General features: G+C 46.8%; 1 protein-coding gene across 1 annotated transcript in view; it reads left to right on the top strand.

Moving 5' to 3' along the window:
- LOC138946912 (diacylglycerol kinase beta-like) overlaps positions 1-23,996 on the top strand; it is a 159,600-nt gene extending 135,604 nt beyond the window's left edge. The window contains exons 18-27 of the mRNA XM_070318313.1: positions 561-646; positions 2,906-2,995; positions 5,131-5,297; positions 14,340-14,404; positions 15,243-15,333; positions 15,997-16,207; positions 16,853-16,973; positions 18,339-18,399; positions 18,925-19,021; positions 22,058-23,996. Coding sequence (XP_070174414.1) covers positions 561-646; positions 2,906-2,995; positions 5,131-5,297; positions 14,340-14,404; positions 15,243-15,333; positions 15,997-16,207; positions 16,853-16,973; positions 18,339-18,399; positions 18,925-19,014 — 982 coding nt within the window. The 3' untranslated portion in view covers positions 19,015-19,021; positions 22,058-23,996. The remainder of the gene's footprint in view (positions 1-560; positions 647-2,905; positions 2,996-5,130; positions 5,298-14,339; positions 14,405-15,242; positions 15,334-15,996; positions 16,208-16,852; positions 16,974-18,338; positions 18,400-18,924; positions 19,022-22,057) is intronic.
- Positions 23,997-26,227: the final 2,231 nt, after the last annotated feature.

Genomic DNA, 26,227 nt, shown 5'->3' with positions numbered 1-26,227 from the left:
TATCCGGCTTTTTGTAAAAGTTCAGGCGGCACTGTCACACCTTCATTTTTCAATAAAATTGATTGAAATTTTAGCCAAGCAATCTTCGACGAAGGCCGGACTTCGGTATTGCATTTCAGCTTGGTGGCTTAAAAATTAATTAATGACTTTGGTCATTAAAAATCTGAAAATTGTAAAAAAAACAAAAAACACTGGAGCCCCCCTTTACGACATCCAAACATCTGAGAAAATCAGGTCTTAAAAAGGAGGGAGTCTTAACAGGGGGGTAAATTTACAGAGGTTATGAACAAAAAGTCTGAGAAAACAGGGTCTTAAAAAGGAGGGAGTCTTAAAATGGGGGTAAATTTACAGAGGTTATGAACAAAAAGTCTGAGAAAACAGGGTCTTAAAAGGGAGGAAGGCTTCAATTGGCCGGGGAGGGGGGGGGGGGGGGGGTGTCTTGTCTTAAAAGGGAGGTTCCAATTTGTATCAACATTAAAGAAAATATGGCATGACACAAAGTCTGGCCTTTGTGCTAATCAGACCCATTGAAATATATTTGATTGTTGATTTGTCGACAGGCTGCAGTTCTTCAAAGACGTACCCAACGCAAGAGTGCTAGTGTGTGGAGGCGACGGTACCGTGGGCTGGTTGCTGGATACCATGGGTATGTCAACATTCGCATAGGTTTCACCTGCTTGTCTATTCTCTAGCAAGACATAAATCATCTGTGAAATACTCGGTCATTGATTAGGCTTCAAAATGATATTATGTGGGAGGAGACTTGTGGCTTGATCCTTTACAAATCAGTCAAACGATAACTTGATCCTTTACAAATCAGTCAAACGATAACTTGATCCTTTACAAATCAGTCAAACGATAACTTGATCCTTTACAAATCAGTCAAACGATAACTTGATCCTTTACAAATCAGTCAAACGATAACTTGATTTTTTTCTAGATCGTGTTTCCCAGGCTGAAGCTATATAATTACAGGAAAGTCTAATTACAGGAAAGTCTAATTACAAGAAAGTCTAATTACAGGAAAGTCTAATTACAGGAAAGTCTAATTACAGGAAAGTCTAATTACAGGAAAGTCTAATTACAGGAAAGTCTAATTACAGGAAAGTCTAATCATAAATGTAGTTGTCATCTGTCTGCACGTGCCATTGGTTAACGTTGTACATTGAACCTGCCCTCAACCACCTCTCAGTAAAGAGCTCCTGCCCTTGCAACAACCTCTCAGTAAAGAGCTCCTGCCCTTGCAACAACCTCTCAGTAAAGAGCTCCTGCCCTTGCAACAACCTCTCAGTAAAGAGCTCCTGCCCTTGCAACAACCTCTCAGTAAAGAGCTCCTGCCCTTGCAACAACCTCTCAGTAAAGAGCTCCTGCCCTTGCAACAACCTCTCAGTAAAGAGCTCCTGCCCTTGCAACAACCTCTCAGTAAAGAGCTCCTGCCCTTGCAACAACCTCTCAGTAAAGAGCTCCTGCCCTTGCAACAACCTCTCAGTAAAGAGCTCCTGCCCTTGCAACCACCTCTCAGTAAAGAGCTCCTGCCCTTGCAACCACCTCTCAGTAAAGAGCTCCTGCCCTTGCAACAACCTCTCAGTAAAGAGCTCCTGCCCTTGCAACAACCTCTCAGTAAAGAGCTCCTGCCCTTGCAACCACCTCTCAGTAAAGAGCTCCTGCCCTTGCAACAACCTCTCAGTAAAGAGCTCCTGCCCTTGCAACCACCTCTCAGTAAAGAGCTCCTGCCCTTGCAACAACCTCTCAGTAAAGAGCTCCTGCCCTTGCAACCACCTCTCAGTAAAGAGCTGCTGCCCTTGCAACAACCTCTCAGTAAAGAGCTCCTGCCCTTGCAACCACCTCTCAGTAAAGAGCTGCTGCCCTTGCAACAACCTCTCAGTAAAGAGCTCCTGCCCTTGCAACAACCTCTCAGTAAAGAGCTCCTGCCCTTGCAACCACCTCTCAGTAAAGAGCTCCTGCCCTTGCAACAACCTCTCAGTAAAGAGCTCCTGCCCTTGCAACAACCTCTCAGTAAAGAGCTCCTGCCCTTGCAACCACCTCTCAGTAAAGAGCTCCTGCCCTTGCAACAACCTCTCAGTAAAGAGCTCCTGCCCTTGCAACAACCTCTCAGTAAAGAGCTCCTGCCCTTGCAACAACCTCTCAGTAAAGAGCTCCTGCCCTTGCAACAACCTCTCAGTAAAGAGCTCCTGCCCTTGCAACAACCTCTCAGTAAAGAGCTCCTGCCCACAACGACCAACCAAAGGATCCTCAATAGTTGGTTTTTTCCTTGTCTGATTCACCTTTCATAGCAACCACCAACTACCTGTGTAAATAACGACCACCAACTACCTGTGTATATAACAACCACCAACTACCTGTGTAAATAACGACCACCAACTACCTGTGTATATAACAACCACCAACTACCTGTGTAAATAACAACCACCAACTACCTGTGTAAATAACAACCACCAACTACCTGTGTATATAACAACCACCAACTACCTGTGTAAATAACAACCACCAACTACCTGTGTATATAACAACCACCAACTACCTGTGTAAATAACAACCACCAACTACCTGTGTATATAACAACCACCAACTACCTGTGTAGATAACAACCACCAACTACCTGTGTAGATAACAACCACCAATTACCTGTGTGTATAACAACCACCAACTACCTGTGTAGATAAGAACCACCAACTACCTGTGTAAATAACGACCACCAACTACCTGTGTAAATAACAACCACCAACTACCTGTGTAGATAACAACCACCAACTACCTGTGTAGATAACAACCACTTCTGGTCAGTCCCTTGGATGGTGTTTATAGACGGGTTTGATTGTAATATTTTGTGTGTGTGCTCGTCTCATTAGCTGTTGTCAGACCAGATGCGTTATTTGTGTTTCAGACAAGATCACCTTCAAGAAGCAGCCACCAGTGTCAGTGTTACCGCTAGGGACTGGCAATGACCTGGCTCGCTGTTTGTGCTGGGGTGGAGGTGAGAGCCGGTAAAACTGTATCCATCTCTGACTTGATAGATCTACTCCAAGCTCTCGGACCCAAGACTGGCAGCTTATGAGGGGCTGGCTGTATGGTGCTACGATTTAACAGCAATTGCTACGCCAAGCTAAAGATTCCTACTCTTAATCAAATTATCACAAGCATGCAAAAGTTCCCTTCTTTTTTTGTGGGACCTCGTACTCATTTCTGCTTCCCACTCCGTGTCACAACATGGGTCATAAACAGACCTGGGAACCCATACGATTTCGCCGTATTTTGTACGCATGATTGTCGAGAATACGCTCAGTACGGTCAGTGGGAAAAAAATACGACGAGAAAAATTCCTAGACTACTTTTCTTCACAAGCCCATCCTGAAGCCGATCCAGTATTTTGGCACATGATTACGTCACTATATTAGCCGCCGTCGAAAAAAATATAATCGGATCGTGTCAATCAATCAAAACAACCAGGCAAACGAAAGTACGGTATTTGGCGAAATCGGCTCTGAGAATAAACAAGTGAAACAAAGAAGAAAAGTGAAAAAGTTTGAAGAAAAATATCACACACACACAATTTGTAACCAACACACACATGTAGTCCCGCCCGGAATAAGCTTTTTTGGGATGATTTACGACTTTAGCGCACATTTCGAGCAGACGAAAACACAACATGGCGGCTCTCGCTCCTCCAACTATCGCGAGACACAAAAAAACGAAATCGTGCGCGCGCGCGAGATCCTGATACATCCGGTGTTTCTCTGTACGCTTGTCACGACGACTTGTTGACAAACGAAGATTCGCGAAAGAAAGAGAAAAGCGCCGAGCCTTGAGTAGAGAGCTAATAAAGTACCGGTAATCGCTAATCGAGCGAAATGAAAATCCGCGGCGACTTCCATTAGGTGAATGCTATTCAAGTTTAGGTAACGTTTTAGCCGCATCTTTTTATAAGCTGCAATGCGATATTTTTTTTTTTTTTAAGTCGCGGCTTGTAGTCTGTCAAATACGGTACAGTTTTTGTCAGTAAAACTTCAAAAAAGCATGTTTTAAATGTATAGGTAAACTTAATTAACGGTGTGACGGACGCGCATGAGGCATGTTTTAATCATGGATGTGCAAACGCTGTGTGGAGTACGCTCATTTTTTGACTCACATGCGAAGCAAAAGTGAGTCTATGTACTCACCCGAGTCGTCCGTCCGTCCGTCCGGCCGTCCGGAAAACTTTAACGTTGGATATTTCTTGGACACTATTCAGTCTATCAGTACCAAATTTGGCAAGATGGTGTATGATGACAAGGCCCCAAAAAACATACATAGCATCTTGACCTTGCTTCAAGGTCAAGGTCGCAGGGGCCATAAATGTTGTCTAAAAAACAGCTATTTTTCACATTTTTCACATTTTCTCTGAAGTTTTTGAGATTCAATACCTCACCTATATATGATATATAGGGCAAAGTAAGCCCCATCTTTTGATGCCAGTTTGGTTTACCTTGCTTCAAGGTCAAGGTCACAGGAGCTCTTCAAAGTTGGATTGTATACATATTTTGAAGTGACCTTGACCCTGAACTATGGAAGATAACTGTTTCAAACTTAAAAATTATGTGGGGCACATGTTATGCTTTCATCATGAGACACATTTGGTCACATATGATCAAGGTCAAGGTCACTTTGACCCTTATGAAATGTGACCAAAATAAGGTAGTGAACCACTAAAAGTGACCATATCTCATGGTAGAAAGAGCCAATAAGCACCATTGTCTTGAATTAACAGCTTTGTGTTGCATGACCTTGGATGACCTTGACCTTGGGTCAAGGTCACATGTATTTTGGTAGGAAAAATGTGTAAAGCAGTTCTTAGTGTATGATGTCATTGCTAGGTTTAGTTATTTGACCTTGACCCTGAAGGTCAAGGTCATGTAAAGGTCAAGGTCAAGCATGTGAGTCGTATGGGCTTTGCCCTTCTTGTTTGAAAATACACCAAGTTTGTTTGAGAATACTCAAAGTGCAAAACAGGGGTTCCCAGGTCTGCATAAAACATGGTCTACACCATAAAGTGGCACTACAGATACTCTCACCCAGGCTGTGCATGTATCGGTATTGTATATCATTAATGTTGTCAATTTATTTTGCTTGCAGGCTATGAGGGAGAGAACTTGCTGAAGATCCTGCAGAAGATCGAGCGCAGTACGCCGGTGATGATGGACCGCTGGCAGATCGAGTTCAGCAAACCGGAGGGGGAGGACGAACAGGACGGCGACCCCATCCCATACAACATCATCAACAACTACTTCTCCATCGGCGTGGTCAGTACTGAGTAGTGACTAGTTGATTGTTACGTCCTCTTAGGACCAATTGGTCTATCTTGGGACAGGTACAGTGGAACCTCCCTTTTAAGACCTCCAAAAATATGAGAATCGTGTCTTAAAAAGGAGTGAGTCTTAAAATGGGGATAAAGTTACAAACATTATGAACAGAAGATCTGAAAAAACAAGGTCTTAACAAGCAGACATGGGACTGGTCCGATTTTTATCGGAATTCCGATATTTTCCTTAGCTCACAGACCATTCTTGAGATCGATGCAAATTCGTTGAGAAAAAAGGGGGGGGGGGAGTTGGTATGAACCGTTCAGCTGAAGCTATCTGCGTCTGAAGTCAGTGCATTCGCACCCCAGCACTCGCGTGAACCCATAGGTGGTGGTATGAACCGTTCAGCTGAAGCTGTCTGCGACTGAAGTCAGTGCATTCGCACCCCAGCACTCGCGTGAACCCATAGCAGTATCATGGGTCGCGTTTGATTGGCTGTTGATCTCCGACGATTATTGCCGAGGCTTAATTATTCACCGATGGTTGTTTTGATTGGCTCCCGACCTCCAAACATCGAAGGTGAACAATGTAGCATCATGGCGTCTGGAATCCGTATTGTTTTGTCGGCTGTGGAAGCTCTTACGATCGACGACCAAAGTGTGAAAAACAAGTGGAAAGCCAACTGGCTGTCAGAAGAAGTGACAGTCACTATCAACAAGAAAGAAAGGCGCCAGCTCATTGGCGACAGTATCGCCAAAATATCCATTCCCGGTCAGGCCGTGTGCACGTGGTGCGACAACGGCCACTGCGTGGTGAATAATACGGACTTGGTGGAAAAAAGGTGTTGGTTCGTCACATTGAAAGCAAGAAGCACAGAGGGCTCTTGGAAGCACGTCAGACAACAACCTCCGTTGTTTCTGCAACCGAGATAAGCTTTCTTATAAATCTGAATCTCTCTCTCTCTCTCTCTCTCTCTCTCTCTCTCTCTCTCTCTCTCTCTCTCTCTTTCCCTCCATCCTGTCTGCGCTGAGCCGGTGACCCGCAGTTGCTGGTAGGCCTGAATAAGGAAAATTAACACCTCAACTCAAGGCAAAACAACCGATTTATAGATTAGAACCTTTTTTTGGGGGGTGGGGGGGAGAGGAGGTGCACTCTGTTCAGACATTGTAGCAGCTTTGATGAGTTATCTTGATTGCTTTTTGGCTCACGTAAGTGTAGCCTATGCGATCGTAACAATACAATACAATACAATACAATAACTTTATTAATCTCTAAAAGAGAAATTACATTGCTGAGCGTTTGTGTCCGTAATAATAACATACATAAAACATTCAAAATAAACATTTGTTCTTTGTCCTGAGAAAATATAGCACATTGGTTATCACATAAGAAAGTATATTAAAAATAAATTAACATGCATTCACCATCAACAATGCACAAAAGAAAGTCAGCACCTTGCCGGTTATCACATGTTGTCTAAGATTAAGAGAGTAGAATGCAAAACAAAATCAACAATACTGAAACAATACAGAACACTGACCCCGTGCATCAGAGCGACAACACCAGCATCTACCGCCCCACCTGAGAATTGAAGATGTGAATTGCAGATGGAATGAACGAATTTCTGTAGCGTGTGGATCTTGCGGTTGGTTGTCTGAATCTGTTGCTCCTGTCTGTCCGTCTACTGTCAAATTCCGGTCTGAGTGGGTGCGAGTCGTCAGCCAAAATCTTCTGTACCTTGTCAGTCAGTCGTCGTTCATGTGTTGATGTGAAATTGTCCTGCTTCCTCCCAACCACCCCACTTGCTTTCCTGATGAATTTATCTAATCTATCCCTGTCTTGCTTGTTGATGTTGCCACCCCAACACACGGAGCCAAAGTACAACACACTATTGCACGTTGAAGTGTAAAACATCTGAAGGATTTCTTGTCTGATGTTAAAAGACCTGAGTTTTCTCAAAAAGTACAGGCGAGAGTGGAGTTTCTTCACAAGGGCATCAGAGTTTGGTTTCCATGTCAACGTATTGTCTATAATCACCCCCAAATACTTATACTGCTCTACCTTCTCTACGACCTCCCCCTTGATCACTATCTCCCTGTGTACATGTTCCCCCCTCCTGTTGTCCATTATCATTTCCTTTGTCTTCCCCACATTAAGCTCTAAATAGTTGTTTTCACACCACCCCACAAACCTATCTACCTCCTGCCTGTAGTCAGAGTCGTCGTCAACAGTCAGCAGTCCGGTCAGTCCAGTGTCGTCAGCAAACTTGGTTATGGGGCAGGAGTCACTAGAACTTCTGAAATCTGCTGTGTAGAGAGAAAAAAGAAAAGGTGAGAGTACTGTGCCTTGTGGTGCCCCTGTGTTTGTGCAGATTGTGTCTGAAACTGATTGCCCCCCCACCCTAACATACTGTGGCCTGTTTGTCAGGTAGTCCATAACCCAGAGGATGGTGGCTGCTGGGACATTCATGCTAAAAAGCTTCTCCGCCATTAAATGAGGCTGTATAGTATTAAAAGCGCTGGAAAAATCAAAGAACATCAAGCGAATATAAGAGCCAGGCTTTTCTAAATGAGAGTAGATCTTGTTTAAAACATTCAACACAGCATCATCAACACTCCTGTTTTTCCTGTATGCAAACTGACATGGATCAATAAAATCTTTCACACAATCACTCAATTTGAACAAAACAACTCTCTCAAAGACTTTCATACAAACAGAAGTAAGTGCCACAGGTCTCAGGTCATTGTCTGTCTGTGCGTGTGTGCGTGTGTGTGTATGTCTGTGGTAGAAACTTTAACATTTGAAGACGTCACATTATGGCGTAAGAGGGTTAGACGTCACGCGAAGGAATTACTGACAGTCTCGGTCATTGTCATTTTGAGCGAGCCGAGACTAGTTGGGAGTCGTGTCCCTGTAAGTTGTTTAAAATGCAAAAACATATTATTCTTGTGGTTTTTATAGCTTTTTAAAAAGGCATGATCTATTTTTTTGCTATCAGGAGAGGCCCCAAAATGGCCTTTATAATTCTAAAATTCATTTTCCGTCAGGGGGGCTTTGCCCCCCTGAACCCCCCACCGGGGCGTTGCCCCTGGACCCCGGCTTAGTTTCCTACTTTTTGAACATTTGCTGGTCTCATGCCTGAACAAGAGGCGAAGCCATCAAGGCTCACGTAAGAAATCGACAAACAGTAACACAAACTCAATCACTCCGTCACACACACACACACACACACACACACACACACACACACACACACACACACACACACACCACCGGTGCACACACACACACACACACACACACACACACACACACACACACACACACACACACACACACACACACACACACACACAGAGAAAGAGCATAGGTGAAACTGTGCAAGAAAGCGAGACACTAGATCTAGATCTGTCTGTCTGCATGTAGCCAACTTACAGGGACACGACTGCCAACTAGTCTCGGCGCGCTCAAAATAATAATGACCGAGACTTTCAGTACTTCCTTCGCGTGACGTCTAACCCTCTTACGTCATAATGTGACGTCAATGTAATGTGACGTCTTCAAATGTTAGAGTTTCTACCACAGACATACACACGCACGCACGCACATACGCACGCACAGACAGACAAAGTTACGATCGCATAGGCTACACTTACGTGAGCCAAAAAAGAGTGAGTCTTAAAATGGGGATACATTTACAGACATTATGAACAGAAGATCTGAGAAAACAAGGTCTTAAAAAGGGAAAAGTGTTAGAGGCGTCTTAAGAGGTGGGTTCCACTGTAGTGGGACTGGGTGGCCGAGTGGTAACGCACTGGGTGGCCGAGTGGTAACGCACTGGGTGGCCGAGTGGTAACGCACTTGGTGGCCGAGTGGTAACGCACTTGGTGGCCGAGTGGTAACGCACTGGGTGGCCGAGTGGTAACGCACTGGGTGGCCGAGTGGTAACGCACTTGGTGGCCGAGTGGTAACGCACTGGGTGGCCGAGTGGTAACGCACTTGGTGGCCGAGTGGTAACGCACTGGGTGGCCGAGTGGTAACGCACTGGGTGGCCGAGTGGTAACGCACTGGGTGGCCGAGTGGTAACGCACTTGGTGGCCGAGTGGTAACGCACTGGGTGGCCGAGTGGTAACGCACTGGGTGGCCGAGTGGTAACGCACTTGGTGGCCGAGTGGTAACGCACTGGGTGGCCGAGTGGTAACGCACTTGGTGGCCGAGTGGTAACGCACTGGGTGGCCGAGTGGTAACGCACTGGGTGGCCGAGTGGTAACGCACTGGGTGGCCGAGTGGTAACGCACTTGGTGGCCGAGTGGTAACGCACTGGGTGGCCGAGTGGTAACGCACTTGGTGGCCGAGTGGTAACGCACTTGGTGGCCGGGTGGTAACGCACTGGGTGGCCGAGTGGTAACGCACTGGGTGGCCGAGTGGTAACGCACTTGGTGGCCGGGTGGTAACGCACTTGGTGGCCGGGTGGTAACGCACTTGGTGGCCGAGTGGTAACGCACTGGGTGGCCGAGTGGTAACGCACTTGGTGGCCGAGTGGTAACGCACTTGGTGGCCGGGTGGTAACGCACTGGGTGGCCGAGTGGTAACGCACTGGGTGGCCGAGTGGTAACGCACTTGGTGGCCGGGTGGTAACGCACTTGGTGGCCGGGTGGTAACGCACTTGGTGGCCGAGTGGTAACGCACTGGGTGGCCGAGTGGTAACGCACTTGGTGGCCGGGTGGTAACGCACTTGGTGGCCGAGTGGTAACGCACTTGGTGGCCGAGTGGTAACGCACTGGGTGGCCGGGTGGTAACGCACTGGGTGGCCGAGTGGTAACGCACTTGGTGGCCGGGTGGTAACGCACTGGGTGGCCGGGTGGTAACGCACTGGGTGGCCGAGTGGTAACGCACTGGGTGGCCGGGTGGTAACGCACTTGGTGGCCGAGTGGTAACGCACTTGGTGGCCGGGTGGTAACGCACTGGGTGGCCGGGTGGTAACGCACTGGGTGGCCGGGTGGTAACGCACTGGGTGGCCGAGTGGTAACGCACTGGGTGGCCGGGTGGTAACGCACTGGGTGGCCGAGTGGTAACGCACTGGGTGGCCGGGTGGTAACGCACTGGGTGGCCGAGTGGTAACGCACTGGGTGGCCGAGTGGTAACGCACTTGGTGGCCGGGTGGTAACGCACTTGGTGGCCGAGTGGTAACGCACTTGGTGGCCGAGTGGTAACGCACTTGGTGGCCGGGTGGTAACGCACTTGGTGGCCGGGTGGTAACGCACTTGGTGGCCGAGTGGTAACGCACTGGGTGGCCGAGTGGTAACGCACTTGGTGGCCGGGTGGTAACGCACTTGGTGGCCGAGTGGTAACGCACTTGGTGGCCGAGTGGTAACGCACTGGGTGGCCGGGTGGTAACGCACTGGGTGGCCGAGTGGTAACGCACTTGGTGGCCGGGTGGTAACGCACTGGGTGGCCGGGTGGTAACGCACTGGGTGGCCGAGTGGTAACGCACTGGGTGGCCGGGTGGTAACGCACTTGGTGGCCGAGTGGTAACGCACTTGGTGGCCGGGTGGTAACGCACTGGGTGGCCGGGTGGTAACGCACTGGGTGGCCGGGTGGTAACGCACTGGGTGGCCGAGTGGTAACGCACTGGGTGGCCGGGTGGTAACGCACTGGGTGGCCGAGTGGTAACGCACTGGGTGGCCGGGTGGTAACGCACTGGGTGGCCGAGTGGTAACGCACTGGGTGGCCGAGTGGTAACGCACTTGGTGGCCGGGTGGTAACGCACTTGGTGGCCGAGTGGTAACGCACTTGGTGGCCGAGTGGTAACGCACTTGGTGGCCGGGTGGTAACGCACTTGGTGGCCGGGTGGTAACGCACTTGGTGGCCGAGTGGTAACGCACTGGGTGGCCGAGTGGTAACGCACTTGGTGGCCGGGTGGTAACGCACTTGGTGGCCGAGTGGTAACGCACTTGGTGGCCGAGTGGTAACGCACTGGGTGGCCGGGTGGTAACGCACTGGGTGGCCGAGTGGTAACGCACTTGGTGGCCGGGTGGTAACGCACTGGGTGGCCGGGTGGTAACGCACTGGGTGGCCGAGTGGTAACGCACTGGGTGGCCGGGTGGTAACGCACTTGGTGGCCGAGTGGTAACGCACTTGGTGGCCGGGTGGTAACGCACTGGGTGGCCGGGTGGTAACGCACTGGGTGGCCGGGTGGTAACGCACTGGGTGGCCGAGTGGTAACGCACTGGGTGGCCGGGTGGTAACGCACTGGGTGGCCGAGTGGTAACGCACTGGGTGGCCGGGTGGTAACGCACTGGGTGGCCGAGTGGTAACGCACTGGGTGGCCGAGTGGTAACGCACTTGGTGGCCGGGTGGTAACGCACTTGGTGGCCGAGTGGTAACGCACTGGGTGGCCGAGTGGTAACGCACTTGGTGGCCGGGTGGTAACGCACTTGGTGGCCGAGTGGTAACGCACTTGGTGGCCGAGTGGTAACGCACTGGGTGGCCGGGTGGTAACGCACTGGGTGGCCGAGTGGTAACGCACTTGGTGGCCGGGTGGTAACGCACTGGGTGGCCGGGTGGTAACGCACTGGGTGGCCGAGTGGTAACGCACTGGGTGGCCGGGTGGTAACGCACTTGGTGGCCGAGTGGTAACGCACTTGGTGGCCGGGTGGTAACGCACTGGGTGGCCGGGTGGTAACGCACTGGGTGGCCGGGTGGTAACGCACTGGGTGGCCGAGTGGTAACGCACTGGGTGGCCGGGTGGTAACGCACTGGGTGGCCGAGTGGTAACGCACTGGGTGGCCGGGTGGTAACGCACTGGGTGGCCGAGTGGTAACGCACTGGGTGGCCGAGTGGTAACGCACTGGGTGGCCGAGTGGTAACGCACTGGGTGGCCGAGTGGTAACGCACTGGGTGGCCGGGTGGTAACGCACTGGGTGGCCGGGTGGTAACGCACTGGGTGGCCGGGTGGTAACGCACTGGGTGGCCGGGTGGTAACGCACTGGGTGGCCGAGTGGTAACGCACTGGGTGGCCGGGTGGTAACGCACTGGGTGGCCGAGTGGTAACGCACTGGGTGGCCGAGTGGTAACGCACTGGGTGGCCGGGTGGTAACGCACTGGGTGGCCGAGTGGTAACGCACTGGGTGGCCGGGTGGTAACGCACTTGACTGGGTGGCCGAGTGGTAACGCACTTGACTGGGTGGCCGAGTGGTAACGCACTTGGTGGCCGAGTGGTAACGCACTTGGTGGCCGGGTGGTAACGCACTTGGTGGCCGGGTGGTAACGCACTTGGTGGCCGGGTGGTAACGCACTTGGTGGCCGGGTGGTAACGCACTTGGTGGCCGGGTGGTAACGCACTTGGTGGCCGGGTGGTAACGCACTTGGTGGCCGGGTGGTAACGCACTTGGTGGCCGGGTGGTAACGCACTTGACTGGGTGGCCGAGTGGTAACGCACTTGACTGGGTGGCCGAGTGGTAACGCACTTGACTGGGTGGCCGAGTGGTAACGCACTTGACTGGGTGGCCGAGTGGTAACGCACTTGACTGGGTGGCCGAGTGGTAACGCACTTGACTGGGTGGCCGAGTGGTAACGACTGGGTGGCCGAGTGGTAACGACTGGGTGGCCGAGTGGTAACGACTGGGTGGCCGAGTGGTAACGACTGGGTGGCCGAGTGGTAACGACTGGGTGGCCGAGTGGTAACGACTGGGTGGCCGAGTGGTAACGACTGGGTGGCCGAGTGGTAACGACTGGGTGGCCGAGTGGTAACGACTGGGTGGCCGAGTGGTAACGACTGGGTGGCCGAGTGGTAACGACTGGGTGGCCGAGTGGTAACGACTGGGTGGCCGAGTGGTAACGACTGGGTGGCCGAGTGGTAACGACTGGGTGGCCGAGTGGTAACGACTGGGTGGCCGAGTGGTAACGACTGGGTGGCCGAGTGGTAACGACTGGGTGGCCGAGTGGTAACGACTGGGTGGCCGAGTGGTAACGACTGGGTGGCCGAGTGGTAACGACTGGGTGGCCGAGTGGTAACGACTGGGTGGCCGAGTGGTAACGACTGGGTGGCCGAGTGGTAACGACTGGGTGGCCGAGTGGTAACGCACTTGACTGGGTGGCCGAGTGGTAACGCACTTGACTGGGTGGCCGAGTGGTAACGCACTTGACTGGGTGGCCGAGTGGTAACGCACTTGACTGGGTGGCCGAGTGGTAACGCACTTGACTGGGTGGCCGAGTGGTAACGCACTTGACTGGGTGGCCGAGTGGTAACGCACTTGACTGGGTGGCCGAGTGGTAACGCACTTGACTGGGTGGCCGAGTGGTAACGCACTTGACTGGGTGGCCGAGTGGTAACGCACTTGACTGGGTGGCCGAGTGGTAACGCACTTGACTGGGTGGCCGAGTGGTAACGCACTTGCGCTCGGAAGCGAGAGGTTGCGAGTTCGACCCTGGGTCAGGGCGTTAGCAATTTTCTCCCCCCTTTCCTAACCTAGGTGGTGGGTTCAAGTGCTAGTCTTTCGGATGAGACGAAAAACCAAGGTCCCTTCGTGTACACTACATTGGGGTGTGCACGTTAAAGATCCCACGATTGACAAAAGGGTCTTTCCTGGCAAAATTGTATTGGCATAGATAAAAATGTGCACCAAATACCCGTGTTACTTGGAATAATAGGCCGTGAAAAGTAGGATATGCGCCGAAATGGCTGCGATCTGCTGGCCGATGTGAATGCGTGATGTATTGTGTAAAAAAAAAATTTTCCATCTCACACGGCATAAATAAATCCCTGTGCGCGATATAAATTGCATAAAATAAAAATAAAATAAAAAAATCCCTGCGCTTAGAACTGTACCCACGGAATACGCGCGATATAAGCCTCATATTGATTGATTGATTGATAGTAATTGCTATGTGGGGTACAAAACACCAGACAGACAGACATGCTAATAATGAACACCTGGAAAGCTGTTGTTGCAGTATTTCAAAATTGGGCTGAGCGCGAAAATAAGATTAAAAGGAGAATGTGTATTTTTCTCTCAACATGTGGTGTGTATTAATTGACAGGATGCGTCTATCTGTCACCGCTTCCATGTGATGAGGGAAAAACACCCAGAGAAATTCAACAGCAGGTAAGCAAGCTTTTTATACACTGCATGCACACTGTTCTTTCATGTTGATATTCTTGCCATAGTTTTAAGCTATTTTCACTATCCGGTAGCTCAGTTGGTAGAGCACTGGACTTGTGATCGGAAGGTCGCAGGTTCGAATTCGGGCCGGGACGGACACGGGTCAACTTTATGTGCAGACCCAGAGACGGAAGCCATGTCCCACCCCCGTGTCATCACAATGGCACGTAAAAGACCTTGGTCATTCTGCCATAAGTGCAGGTGGCTGAATACACCTAAACACGCAGACACCTGGGTAGCGCGACTCCGTTGCTGCTAGCTTTTCACTGGGAGGAAGCGACCCGAATTTCCCAGCGATGGGACAATAAAGTAATGAAAATGAAAAAAAAATAAACCTTTCACTGCATGTACGTGACATCAGCTGACGTCCTGGGTAACTTGCTTTATTGGGCATCAAACCGTTCAATAAATAACAACAACTGTAAGTTATCAATTCAGGTAGATACAGGTTATGCTTTGTATACAAATATTTCCTGGCAGCGAACAGGTTAATTCAAGTAAACATGTTTTGAATGTGTTGCTGTGACAATCTAAGCACAGTCCCTGCATTGATGACCATACTAGCTCAGTGTTTGTTAACTTAATTCTAATTGCCTTGACAAAGTTTTCTATATGGAGTATAGTTGTCGCATGGCGTATGGCTGCCTGAATGGTGGGGTGAAAACGGTCGTACATGTAAAACCCACTCGGGCAAAAACGTGAGTAAACGTGGGAGTTTCAGGACATGAATGAATGAAGAAGAAGATAATTTATGGAGTATTGTTTCTTCTGTGTCTTGCAGAATGAAGAACAAGCTGTGGTACTTTGAGTTTGGAACGTCTGCCCAGTTCTCCTCAGCCTGCAAAAACCTGCATGAACACATGGACATCATGGTGAGTTGATGCACACACTGTGTGTGTGTTTGTGTGTTTGTGTATGTGTGTGTTTGTGTGTGTGTATGTGTGTGTGTGTATGTGTGTGTTTGTGTATGTGTGTGTGTGTGTGTGTGTGTGTATGTATGTGTTAGGGTGGGTGTGTTGTGTGTGTGTGTGTGAGTGCCTTCTGCCTGTCCTTTTAGAATTTAAATATTGCTCTTTTAGTTGGTGACCAAAGGTGACATATCCCTTACAGACCCGGGAACCCATACAATTTCGTCGTATTTTGTACGCATGATTGTCCGGAGTACGATCAGTATGGTCAGTGGTAAAACATACGACGAGAAAAATTCCTAGCTACTTTTCTTCTCAAGCGCATCCCAAAGCCGATCCAGTATTTTGACTCATGATTACAGTTTTTGCCAGTTATAAATATTGAAATAAACATTTGTTTTAAATGTACTGGTAAACTTGATTAATGGTGCGCATGTGGTAGCATGTTTGAATCATGGATGTTCAAATGCTGTGTGGAGTACGCTCATTTTTCTGAAAAAACACGGTTGTTTGAGAATACTCCAAGTACAAAACAGGGGTTGCCAGGTCTGCCATTCCCATACCTGTCCACCCCCAGTAGGTGTTAGAAGATTATACATCTATCATACCTTTGCACCTACCCCCCAGTGTGACGGCATGTCCCTGGACCTGGCCAACGGACCACGACTGGAGGGGATCGCCCTGCTCAACATCCCCAGCATCTATGGTGGTACAAACCTGTGGGGGGAGAACCCCAGTCAGAAGAAACGTCGCAAGGCGCAGAAAGCCAAGAAAGACAAGGACAAGGAGTTCTCTACCTCCAGCATGTCGTCTGCAGAGCTGGCCATCGCTGTACAAGGTAGGCTGGCTTGTCTGTACTGTAAGCTAGGATAGACAAGGAGTTCTCTACCTCCAGCATGTCGTCTGCAGAGCTGGCCATCGCTGTACAAGGTAGGCTGGCTTGTCTGTACTGTAAGCTAGGATAGACAAGGAGTTCTCTACCTCCAGCATGTCGTCTGCAGAGCTGGCCATCGCTGTACAAGGTAGGCTGGCTTGTCTGTACTGTAAGCTAGGATAGACAAGGAGTTCTCTACCTCCAGCATGTCGTCTGCAGAGCTGGCCATCGCCGTGCAAGGTAGGCTGGGGCTGTTGGAATTTTGGAATGGCCTTACTTACAAAAATCATCCTCAGACAATAAGAGTTGAAACAGCAATGACAGGGTCTCTGTAAGTCAGATGAGCGTGGCTGCTGTTCGGTGTCAAACCTCTTATTATTGATGATCGATGCACTTTCGGAATTTGAGCAATATATATTAAAAAGGGTAAAAATCAAACCACTTGACCTACATGCTTGAAAGTTGGTAACATTATCATCCCACATATTAAGCTAATGTACACCAAACATGAAGCGTTCTAGCACTAAACTGAAGTAAATTGCTATATGTGAATTGGGTAAGTATATTAATCAAATGAAAATGTAATATTAAAATTTTCGATTGTTTCAGATGTTGGTGATTCTATGATCGAGGTGGTAGGCCTGGAGAATATAATGCAAGTTGGTCAGGTCATCGCAGGACTGAGGGGGTCGGGCAAACGTCTGGCGCAGTGCTCACAAGTCGTCATAAGGTCAGTGTCGTGTGACAAGAGTATTAAAATGGATTTCTATTAATCTCATGTATCCTGAAACTGTAACAGTTTTGAAAGAATGTCTGCTATGTGCTACAGCCACTCGTTCCTCCAAGTCTGTTATCATTAGTTATCAACACCCAGCTTCCCTATGCCCACAGGCTAATTTACAGGCCGTCTCCAATTTCACACGAAGACACGAAAGTGAATGAAACAGTGACTTCCCCTTTTTTCTCGGTCCAGTAATCAGAGATACCACCAGTTCCAGACACTTGCTGGATGGAGGGTGTGAGTGTCAGTTGCGCATCTGGAGGCCATTAATCAAATCTTCGTACTCGCAGAAAAATTCCTCCCGATCTTCGCCTTTAAGAGCAGGAAAGTTAATTTGTAAAGTTATATCAGGCATGGGAATTGTCCGCCGAAAGGCAAATTTTCGCCGATTTTATTTTTTTTCCGCCGAAAAAACAAAAGTGTCCGCCGAAAAAATATATGGGGGAGGCAAAAATGGTTCTAAAAACTGAATTTAATGGCACACTTGGAGTTTAGATGACACCAAATTGCACCAATTGGGTTATTTGGAGAGAAAAAAAATCCGGGGGGACATGCCCCCGAACCCCCCTAGCAGGGCTAGGCGCTTCGCACCGTCGACTTTGCCATTACTTACAAATATTCAGCCTTTTTTACTCTTTTCAATTCCCATGCCTGTATATAAACTGTCCCATGCCTGTATATAAACTGTCCCATGCCTGTATATAAACTGTCCCATGCCTGTATATAAACTGTCCCTTGCCTGTATATAAACTGTCCCATGCCTGCATATAAACTGTCCCATGCCTGTATATAAACTGTCCCATGCCTGTATATAAACTGTCCCATGCCTGTATATAAACTGTCCCATGCCTGTATATAAACTGTCCCATGCCTGTATATAAACTGTCCCATGCCTGTATATAAACTGTCCCATGCCTGTGTATAAACTGTCCCATGCCTGTGTATAAACTGTCCTATAAAAGTAAACGTGAATGCATAAGATGTAAGAAACAAAGGGAAGTTAGCGCTCTAAATGCATACAGCAAGAGTAATACAGTGAGTGAGAGTTGTACGGAACCAGTCTCCTGGCACCTGAGAGAATAACAAGCATTGAAATGAGCAAGCTACTTTCAGTTTCATCATCATAAGAAAAGCATTAGAAAAAATACTGTATTTACATGCTGTTAGCCAACAAGCCAAGAAAAGGTGGATTTCAGGGGGGTGGGGGTTTCTTTCTTTCTTTATTTGGTGTTTAACGTCGTTTTCAACCGTTCAAGGTTATATCGCGACCGGAGTGTTCTATGTTTCTCATGAAGTGTTTGCGTTGTCTTACAGAACAAAGAAGCGGTTCCCCATGCAGATAGATGGAGAGCCTTGGATGCAGCCCCCTTGCACGGTTTGTCGCACAACTTTTCACCTGTAATCCTCACATCCAATGTCATCTTGTTTTGGCCAAGCTTGGTGACCATTACTTTTTGCAGTTTGATATTGTGGTCTCTTGTTCATGTAAAAGTGGTGACAGCATTGTTTGTGTTTTTCCTGCATATATGCTATTTGCTCCTGAAGTATTATTGAAATTCACAGAGACAAACTCTGGACATTACTCTGTCTGGTTTGTGTATGAGTTGTCAAAGAGTGAATACTCTTGCTTTTATTGAGGCAAACTTTTCTGATGTGCATCTTATTCACATGGTTAAGGCACATCCCTCGCTTGTGACTGGCATTTAATATCACGTGTGAAAGTTTGCCTCAATACAAGCAAAAGTATTCACTCTTTCACAACTCGTACAAACCCGACAGTTATTTTTGAACATAGTCTATTCTCAGGTATATATCTCTGTCTCTGCCTTGTGTGTGGGGGGGTGTTGTGATTGAACACAGTAGCTCGTGTATTCATACAGGGAATTGTTTGTTTGCACAGATCTTCATTCGCCACAAGAACAAAGTGCCCATGCTGATGGCTCCCCCCTCCAACAAGAAATCCAGGCTGGCCAAACTCTTCAAGAGATAGAACACAGGTCATTTCAACTATCCTGATGACCGAGAGAGTTACAGAGAGACTGTGTGTGTTCTCTTTGTGTCTGTCTGTTTTTGTCTGTCTTCATCTGCCTATTGTGTGTTTGCCTGCGATCGTTTTGTCTGTCTTCATCTGCCTATTGTGTGTTTGCCTGCGATCGTTTTGTCTGTCTTCATCTGCCTATTGTGTGTTTGCCTGCGATCGTTTTGTCTGTCTTCATCTGCCTATTGTGTGTTTGCCTGCGATCGTTTTGTCTGTCTTCATCTGCCTATTGTGTGTTTGCCTGCTATCGTTTTGTCTGTCTTCATCTGCCTATTGTGTGTTTGCCTGCGATCGTTTTGTCTGTCTATCTGCTTTTGTGTCTGAGTGTGTGTTAGGGCAGGGGGCGTAAGTCGCTATGTTTCACACATTTTCATTTTTTTTAAAAAGAGGTGCTTATTTAAGGTATAGGGCATATCCAGCGTCACGGACGAGGCATTCGGACGAACATAAAGGCACGTGGAAATCAACAAAACAACTATATTAAGTTGACAATGATCGAGGATTATGCAACTTGTGACTGTTGTTCTCTGTGAAGTATGAAATAGAGAAATATTTAATTTGTGGGCGAGTTCTTCGATGTTTGATGTGCGTCACGGACGAGGCCAAAATTCTGTCCTATTTTTCAATCACAAAGAAGTAAGTTGATATTTCTGCGAATTGTGTTCGCTGTTTTCGTTCATAGCGATGAAACATTAATGGCAAGCATTGCTCTTTCGGTAAAGATAATTCAAAAAGTTAAAAAATAAATCACATTTCGGAGAAACGCTTGAACATTTGTCACGGACGAGGCCAGTACGCGTCACGGACGAGGCACGTACGAAATGCACTATAGTAGTGACGTCTTCAGGAGATCAACAAATTTTATTATAGCAACATATCGTTTTCAGTAGTCACCCACAATGTGAGACTATCATTAATTTGGGTCAGTGTTTACATTCGCTCGTTCGTCCGCCCGGGTTACGTCTGTCCGTTAGCTTTAGTAAGCATAAAGAAGGATCCTCAAGAGCCCATGAATATTTGAAAACAAAACTTGGTGGATAGGTACATATGGGTAATATAATCTGTCGTGCAAAGTTTCAAGGTTGTAAATGAAAGGTCAAGGTCAGATCTATGTTCGAACCTTGATTTTTTTTCAGATTTGTGTTGGAGAGTTATCCAGCCAAAGTTTTAATCCAATCAAGTTGAAAATTGGTATTGTGACAGAGTGTATATTAGGAAATGCATCAAAATTATGAGCTCGAATGAAATATGTTTTGATTGCATACGTTTGAGCATGTGTCTGTTTGTCTAAATATGGACAATACTTGTTGCACCAACGGGTTTTTTCTCTCATATAAATAAAACAAAACACTTGTCAAAGGTTAAAAGACAAACGATGCTGTTTATTTAACAGAATTTCGGCAAGTTGCTTTTATTTAACTTCAGGATTGTTAATTTCCTTCCAACATGAGATAACAACTGAGCATGCAGCTTCCACAGTAAATGGTTAAAATGCCAAATAAAAGTCAGTTTCTGAAAAGGCAAAGTAAAGATTGTTTCCAATTACAATGTAAAGTCAAACTAACTTGTTTTTTCCACCGTTGCCGAATCTGTTACAAATCAGCGACAGGGCGACAGCGTAGCTAACTTCGTCACCCCCCTCTCCCCCCTCCAAAACAGCACATTCATTGGCATGTCAAAATATTGACACTGAGGGACAGAGAAAGCGGCAACAAAGTCATAATAACATGAGGTAACAAATGAGCACGAAGCTTCGACGGAACACACTAAATGCCCAATAAATAAGCCAGTTTCCGTTGAGATTGCTTCCAATTATTGACTAGTGTCAGACTTGTCTTTACCACCTTTACCGAATCGGTAACCAATCAGCGACACGGCTCACTTCTTCCCCCTCCCCCCTAAAAACAGCGTAATTGGCACTGCCACTGTGAGCGACAGCTATACACTGTAGTCGGTAGATGCGTCAAGTAATCGCAGGTGAGTATTGTTTTGCAGGCTTCAATGGTACTCGGTTCGAGGGCTTTCAACGGCAACGACTGTTTCGGCGTCTTGCAGGTTGAATGGACACATAATGTTTTAGCTGGTGAATGTACCCGACGTACATCATTGGTTTGGTTGCTTTCCCGAATGTTACAGTTTTACCTCTCGCCTGGACCACCGTTATTGGCTGCCCCGAAAGCATTTTACTTGTGTATTTCACTGCAACATGACATGTCTCAGGCTAAGAATAGGTCTAAATTAATCAGCTGACTGATTTCTGATGAAGCACGCGCAAAGACAGGGAGACAAAAGGAAGGCAAATACCGCTATAACACATCAAAAAGTGCCTCGTCCGTGACACAATTAAGTCAGCAACTGTATGTCTGGCAAATTGAATAAAAGCGACAAATAGTGCCTTTCGAAAAGCTTGAAGATAATCTCAAGTAAAATTTCTGTATAAAACGAAATGCAATCAGTACATGAATTTTTGTATCCAAAATGTCACGGACGAGGCCATTTAGGGGGGTGAGTTGCATTCTTTAATATTTTGGCTACAAAGAGTTTCAACAACTGCCGACTTATATCACAGTATACATCAATGTCAGTCTCATGTGATATGATGATTACTGAAATTACAAAAAAAATTGGATTGTACTGAACCCGAATATAAAAAAGTGACCAAAAACGTCACTTCATGCACAGTGAAATCCTCTTAAACAATATGACTGCTAAACAAGGGACATAACTCAGTGAGGAAAATAAAATATTGATTATGAACATATGAACATTCTACAACAAAGCCAGCGTACCGAAATAAAGAAATTTGTGTTTTAATTTCAAGCGTTGAGAGAGCTAATTTTTTGGACATGCCCTATATACTTTTTTAGAGTGCAAAATTACCTGTAACTATGAAATATTCTCCAAATTTCCAACAAACATGTAATCTACATTGTGCTTCTTGTGTTGACAGCTTGTGTTGCAAGCAGTGGGAATATGGTCGGCCTACAGACACCAGCTTGTGTTGCAAGCAGTGGGAATATGGTCGGCCTACAGACACCAAAACCTCCTGTGCCCCCTTCTTCCTCCACGAGAGCAGCTGTCACTCCACTTGTGATTATCACCATGGTAACCTTCATGTCGTCATGGAGATCTTCATGTCGCCATGGCCACAAACTTCTCTGTTGCCATGGTTACCTTTATGTTGCCAGGGTGACCTTCATGGTGCCATGGTGACCTTTATGTTGCCAAGGACACCTTCATGTTACCGTGGTGATGTTGCCGCCATGGAAAAAGTCATGTGACCGTAATACACATTTTTTTACAATGGAAACCTTTTAAGTCACATTGAAAAGTGTTCACATTGCCATGGAATCCTTCCTGTTGCTATGGACACTCTCACATCACCGTGGAAACCTTCATGCCCATGGACACCAGTTTCAGTACTAGCCATTTATATACTTTGCAGCAGGGAGTTGAAATTCCCTGTGACTTTTAAAAATAGCTCAATTAAGTGATGTTGTTATGGTAACTTGAAAACTTCAGTTTTGAAGCTTAGGAGAAGAGAACTTTGCATTGACTTGAATGTAGAATAGACTACATGCACTTTGCTTTCACCCACACCCGTGGCGTGCCTGATTTTTATGGACAAAATTTTACTTTCACTCAACACATGTGGCATCAGTGTGGTTTTAACTGTATTTACCAAGAGAGGTGTGTGTGTAGTTTCTTCACAGAGAAATGCTTTTGTGGCGTCGAGAAATGTGCATTACTTCTGCAAAGGATGTAAAGTTTCTACAAATGTGTAGCTCTGGGGGTATGCCGAGAGATGGTTGTGTATATGACTTAGGGCACTGTGCTATTTTACTTCAAGAGTGACATATCCATGGAATGAACAAGGCCTGTGCATTTCATCTGGAGTGGACAAAGCTGTGAATATAGAATCTTAGCTGTTACACAGAAGATGGATGTCTGCTTCTTCAAGTGCAATTCTTTACCAGCAACAAGAGTCATGTACACTTCCCAGATGTGTGTGTATTGAGGAATAATCAGCCACCTGCCCTTCCGGCAGAATTCTTACGTGTCTGAGTCTCCACATCAAGTTGACCCGTGTCCGTCCTGGCCCGGATTCGAACCCCTGAACCAAGGATCACACGTCCAGAGTTCTACCAACTGAACCACAGGGCCCCAGAAAATGAATGTCACCAGAGAGTTACAGTGAGAGACTCGTTGAAACCAGAAAATGAATGTCACTAGAGAGTTACAGTGACAGACTGTCGTTGAAACCAGAAAATGAATGTCATTAGAGAGCTACAGTGAGAGACTGTCGTTGAAACCACAGGTGTATGGACTGGGTGTGTAGCCACACGTGTTGTTAGAGGACATAAAAGTATTTGAGGCATGGTGTGAATCGTGAAGGCTTCAGTATCAAGACACTTACAACATCCCTCTTCATGTGTACATGCAAGCACAATACCAAGTGCGCACGGAAAAGATCCTTTAATCCATGTCAGAGTTCGGTGGATTATAGAAACGCAAAAATAGCCAGCGTGCTTCCCCCGAAAGCGGTGTATGGCTGCCTAAATGGTGGGGTAAAAACGGTCATACACGTAAAAGCCGTGGGAGTTACAGCCCATGAACAAAGAAAATTTATGTAGGAGACAACAGGAGATGTGGAAGAAGAGCTGACTTCTGTCATACACATTTAATTGAGCTTGTGGACAAGCAACGTCAATGTTTAAGGCCAAAAAGAAAAATATGTCTGTTTCCGGTCGGTCGTTTTTAAAAATAAAAATTATTTTATTTATTTTGTAAACCTTTTTTTTTAACGTTTTGTTAACGTCTTTTTACGTTTTTTTGTTTTGTTTTTTTAAACGCTTCCTTAGTTTACTTACAATTATTTAGCACATGTTTTTGACCTAGATATATTGAAACTAAATAAAGTATACTTGACTTCATTTTTGTGTGTGTGTGTGTGCGCGAAAAGCGAAAAAAACCTTTAGGGTCGGCGCTTAAAAATAGGGTCGGTCGGGTTACCGGAAACAGACATATTTTTCTTTTTGGCCTAACCAGTTTTACTTTTAGAAGGGGGGAAGGCATCTTTATGTCATGGGGAGAAAGAGCGTATCTTGAAATTCTGTTGATTTTCTGACCGAAGAACAAACAAACAAACACTCTGTACAGTGCAGTCAACATGAACAGTTCTCTTGTTGTGATCCTTGAAAATGCACACAACATCTTTTTAATGTGATATTTAATTTTAGCTGTTGTTTTAGTTAATGGTACAGATGTTTTTGTTGTAAAGTTTTAAACACAAATCTGACTTGCAAGTATGATTTAATATGAAACTCAGAGATGTGAATATGAAACAGCACAGAAAACCTGGCTCTACATACATGGAACCCCTCAACATCATTTTGACTATCAGCCTGTTTTGAACATCAAGTATCCGTGCTAGTCACAGTTTTAGTGTGAAAGATAAATGTCCATATTTGGGGCCTACGAGACCAGACATGGGATTCTTCCGTAAATTTACGGAATTCCGTAAATTTTTAGGCTCCAGGGATCATTCTTGAGATTCGTGCAAATCCGCTGAGAAAATTTTGGGGTATATGTAGGTATAGACCCAAGTTTTTCGGCCGGTCCGCTGATCGCGACGCTCCATTCCATACTATTTTTGAACGGTTGGTTCCTAAAACGGTCGGACTGTTGCTGGTCGATCCGTATGGGAACGCGCTCTTTGTCTGCTACAGTCACCGTTTCAACGTAGCTTTCGGGGATTCAGTGTAAGCATACCGTATGAGAATGATTCGGCGCCATTTTTACATCGCTTCGAGCCACCTGCCAAAATGATGAGGAAGCTAATAATAATAATAATAATAATAATACGAATATTTATAACGCGCACATATCTCACCAGGCGACTCAAGGCGCACGGCTAAAGCAAGACGAAACCGTTCTAGCCCGGGAAATTGACCAGCAGAAGTACAAGAAAAATCTCTGGAGATTCGACTGGCTCGATGAAGTTGTATCATTGAGCTGGAAATACGAGAAAGGCCAGAAGACACAAGACGTGAAACTGAAAGTTGGCGATGCTTTTGCTAAAATCAACTTGCCGGGAAAAGCTCAGTGCACTTTGTGCAACGATGTTAATGTTATCAACTACGGCTCCAATGGAAAGATTGCCCTCAAAAGCCACTTGAAAAGCAACAAGCACCTGACTATCCTGAAAACCCAGTCGGGTAATCAGTCACTGGGGTCGTTTGGCACCGACAAGGTAAGACTAAGAACATTGAAACCACACCGTCACACGCCACCACCCCCCCCCCCCCCCCCCCACCCCCGCCTCTCTCTCTCTCTCTCTCTCTCTCTCTCTCTCTCTCTCTCTCTCTCTCTCTCTGACTCTCTCTCTCTCTTTCTCCTCCTTATTTTGAGTCTTAGCGTAAAATTAATTTGAGAAATATGGGAAGGAAGAGAAAGGGGGGGGGGGGGGGGGGGGGGGGGCCTATGATTAAGCTGAAATATGCATTTCAGGGCCATTTTTGTGTGTCTAAAACACTAAAAACCTTCAGCTTCTGGGGGATTCGCCCCCAGACCCCGACCAGGGGCATTGCCCCTGGACCCTACTGGGGGCCTTCTGCGGCCCCCAGACCCCCACCTTTTTTTTCCTTAATTATCACTTTTTCTGAATCCCATGTCTGGAGACACATCCACTTTACTACAGTCCAGCCGCAGCTAGCACTTTTCTGTTACTGAGCAATGCTTTGTACCTTGATTATAACCACTGTTCCACATTAACACTACTTACCTGAACTGACTATCGCTTGTGAAAGTGAAAAACGGAAGTACGCTACGGCATTCAGCTTGGGCCGATTGATTGAAAGTACAAGTGCTGATAGCTGATTGATTCAATTGAATTGCAATTTTGCCACAAAAACGGTGGCTGCAGCCATATGCTGTATTGCCTTTTAGGTTATATAATATGGTATGTCCTTTTTCGTAATCTTTCTCAAATCTTGGTATAACGATCTTACTGTGGGAGACAGAATCATAAACATGTTGCTGTCGAAGACAACTTGAGTTCCTGTGTGTAAATTACTGCCAAGCACATCCCATGCACTCGTCTTCATTTTGTGTTAAATGTGTGCTGCGGACTTCAAACATGGCTATGACACACATGACATTGCCA

Source organism: Littorina saxatilis, linkage group LG14 (genome assembly GCF_037325665.1).
Source record: "Littorina saxatilis isolate snail1 linkage group LG14, US_GU_Lsax_2.0, whole genome shotgun sequence".
In the NCBI taxonomy this organism is placed as follows: Eukaryota; Metazoa; Mollusca; class Gastropoda; order Littorinimorpha; family Littorinidae; genus Littorina; species Littorina saxatilis.
The sequence above is the reverse complement of the archived record's forward strand: the minus strand, read 5'-3'. Positions and strand labels throughout refer to the sequence as shown.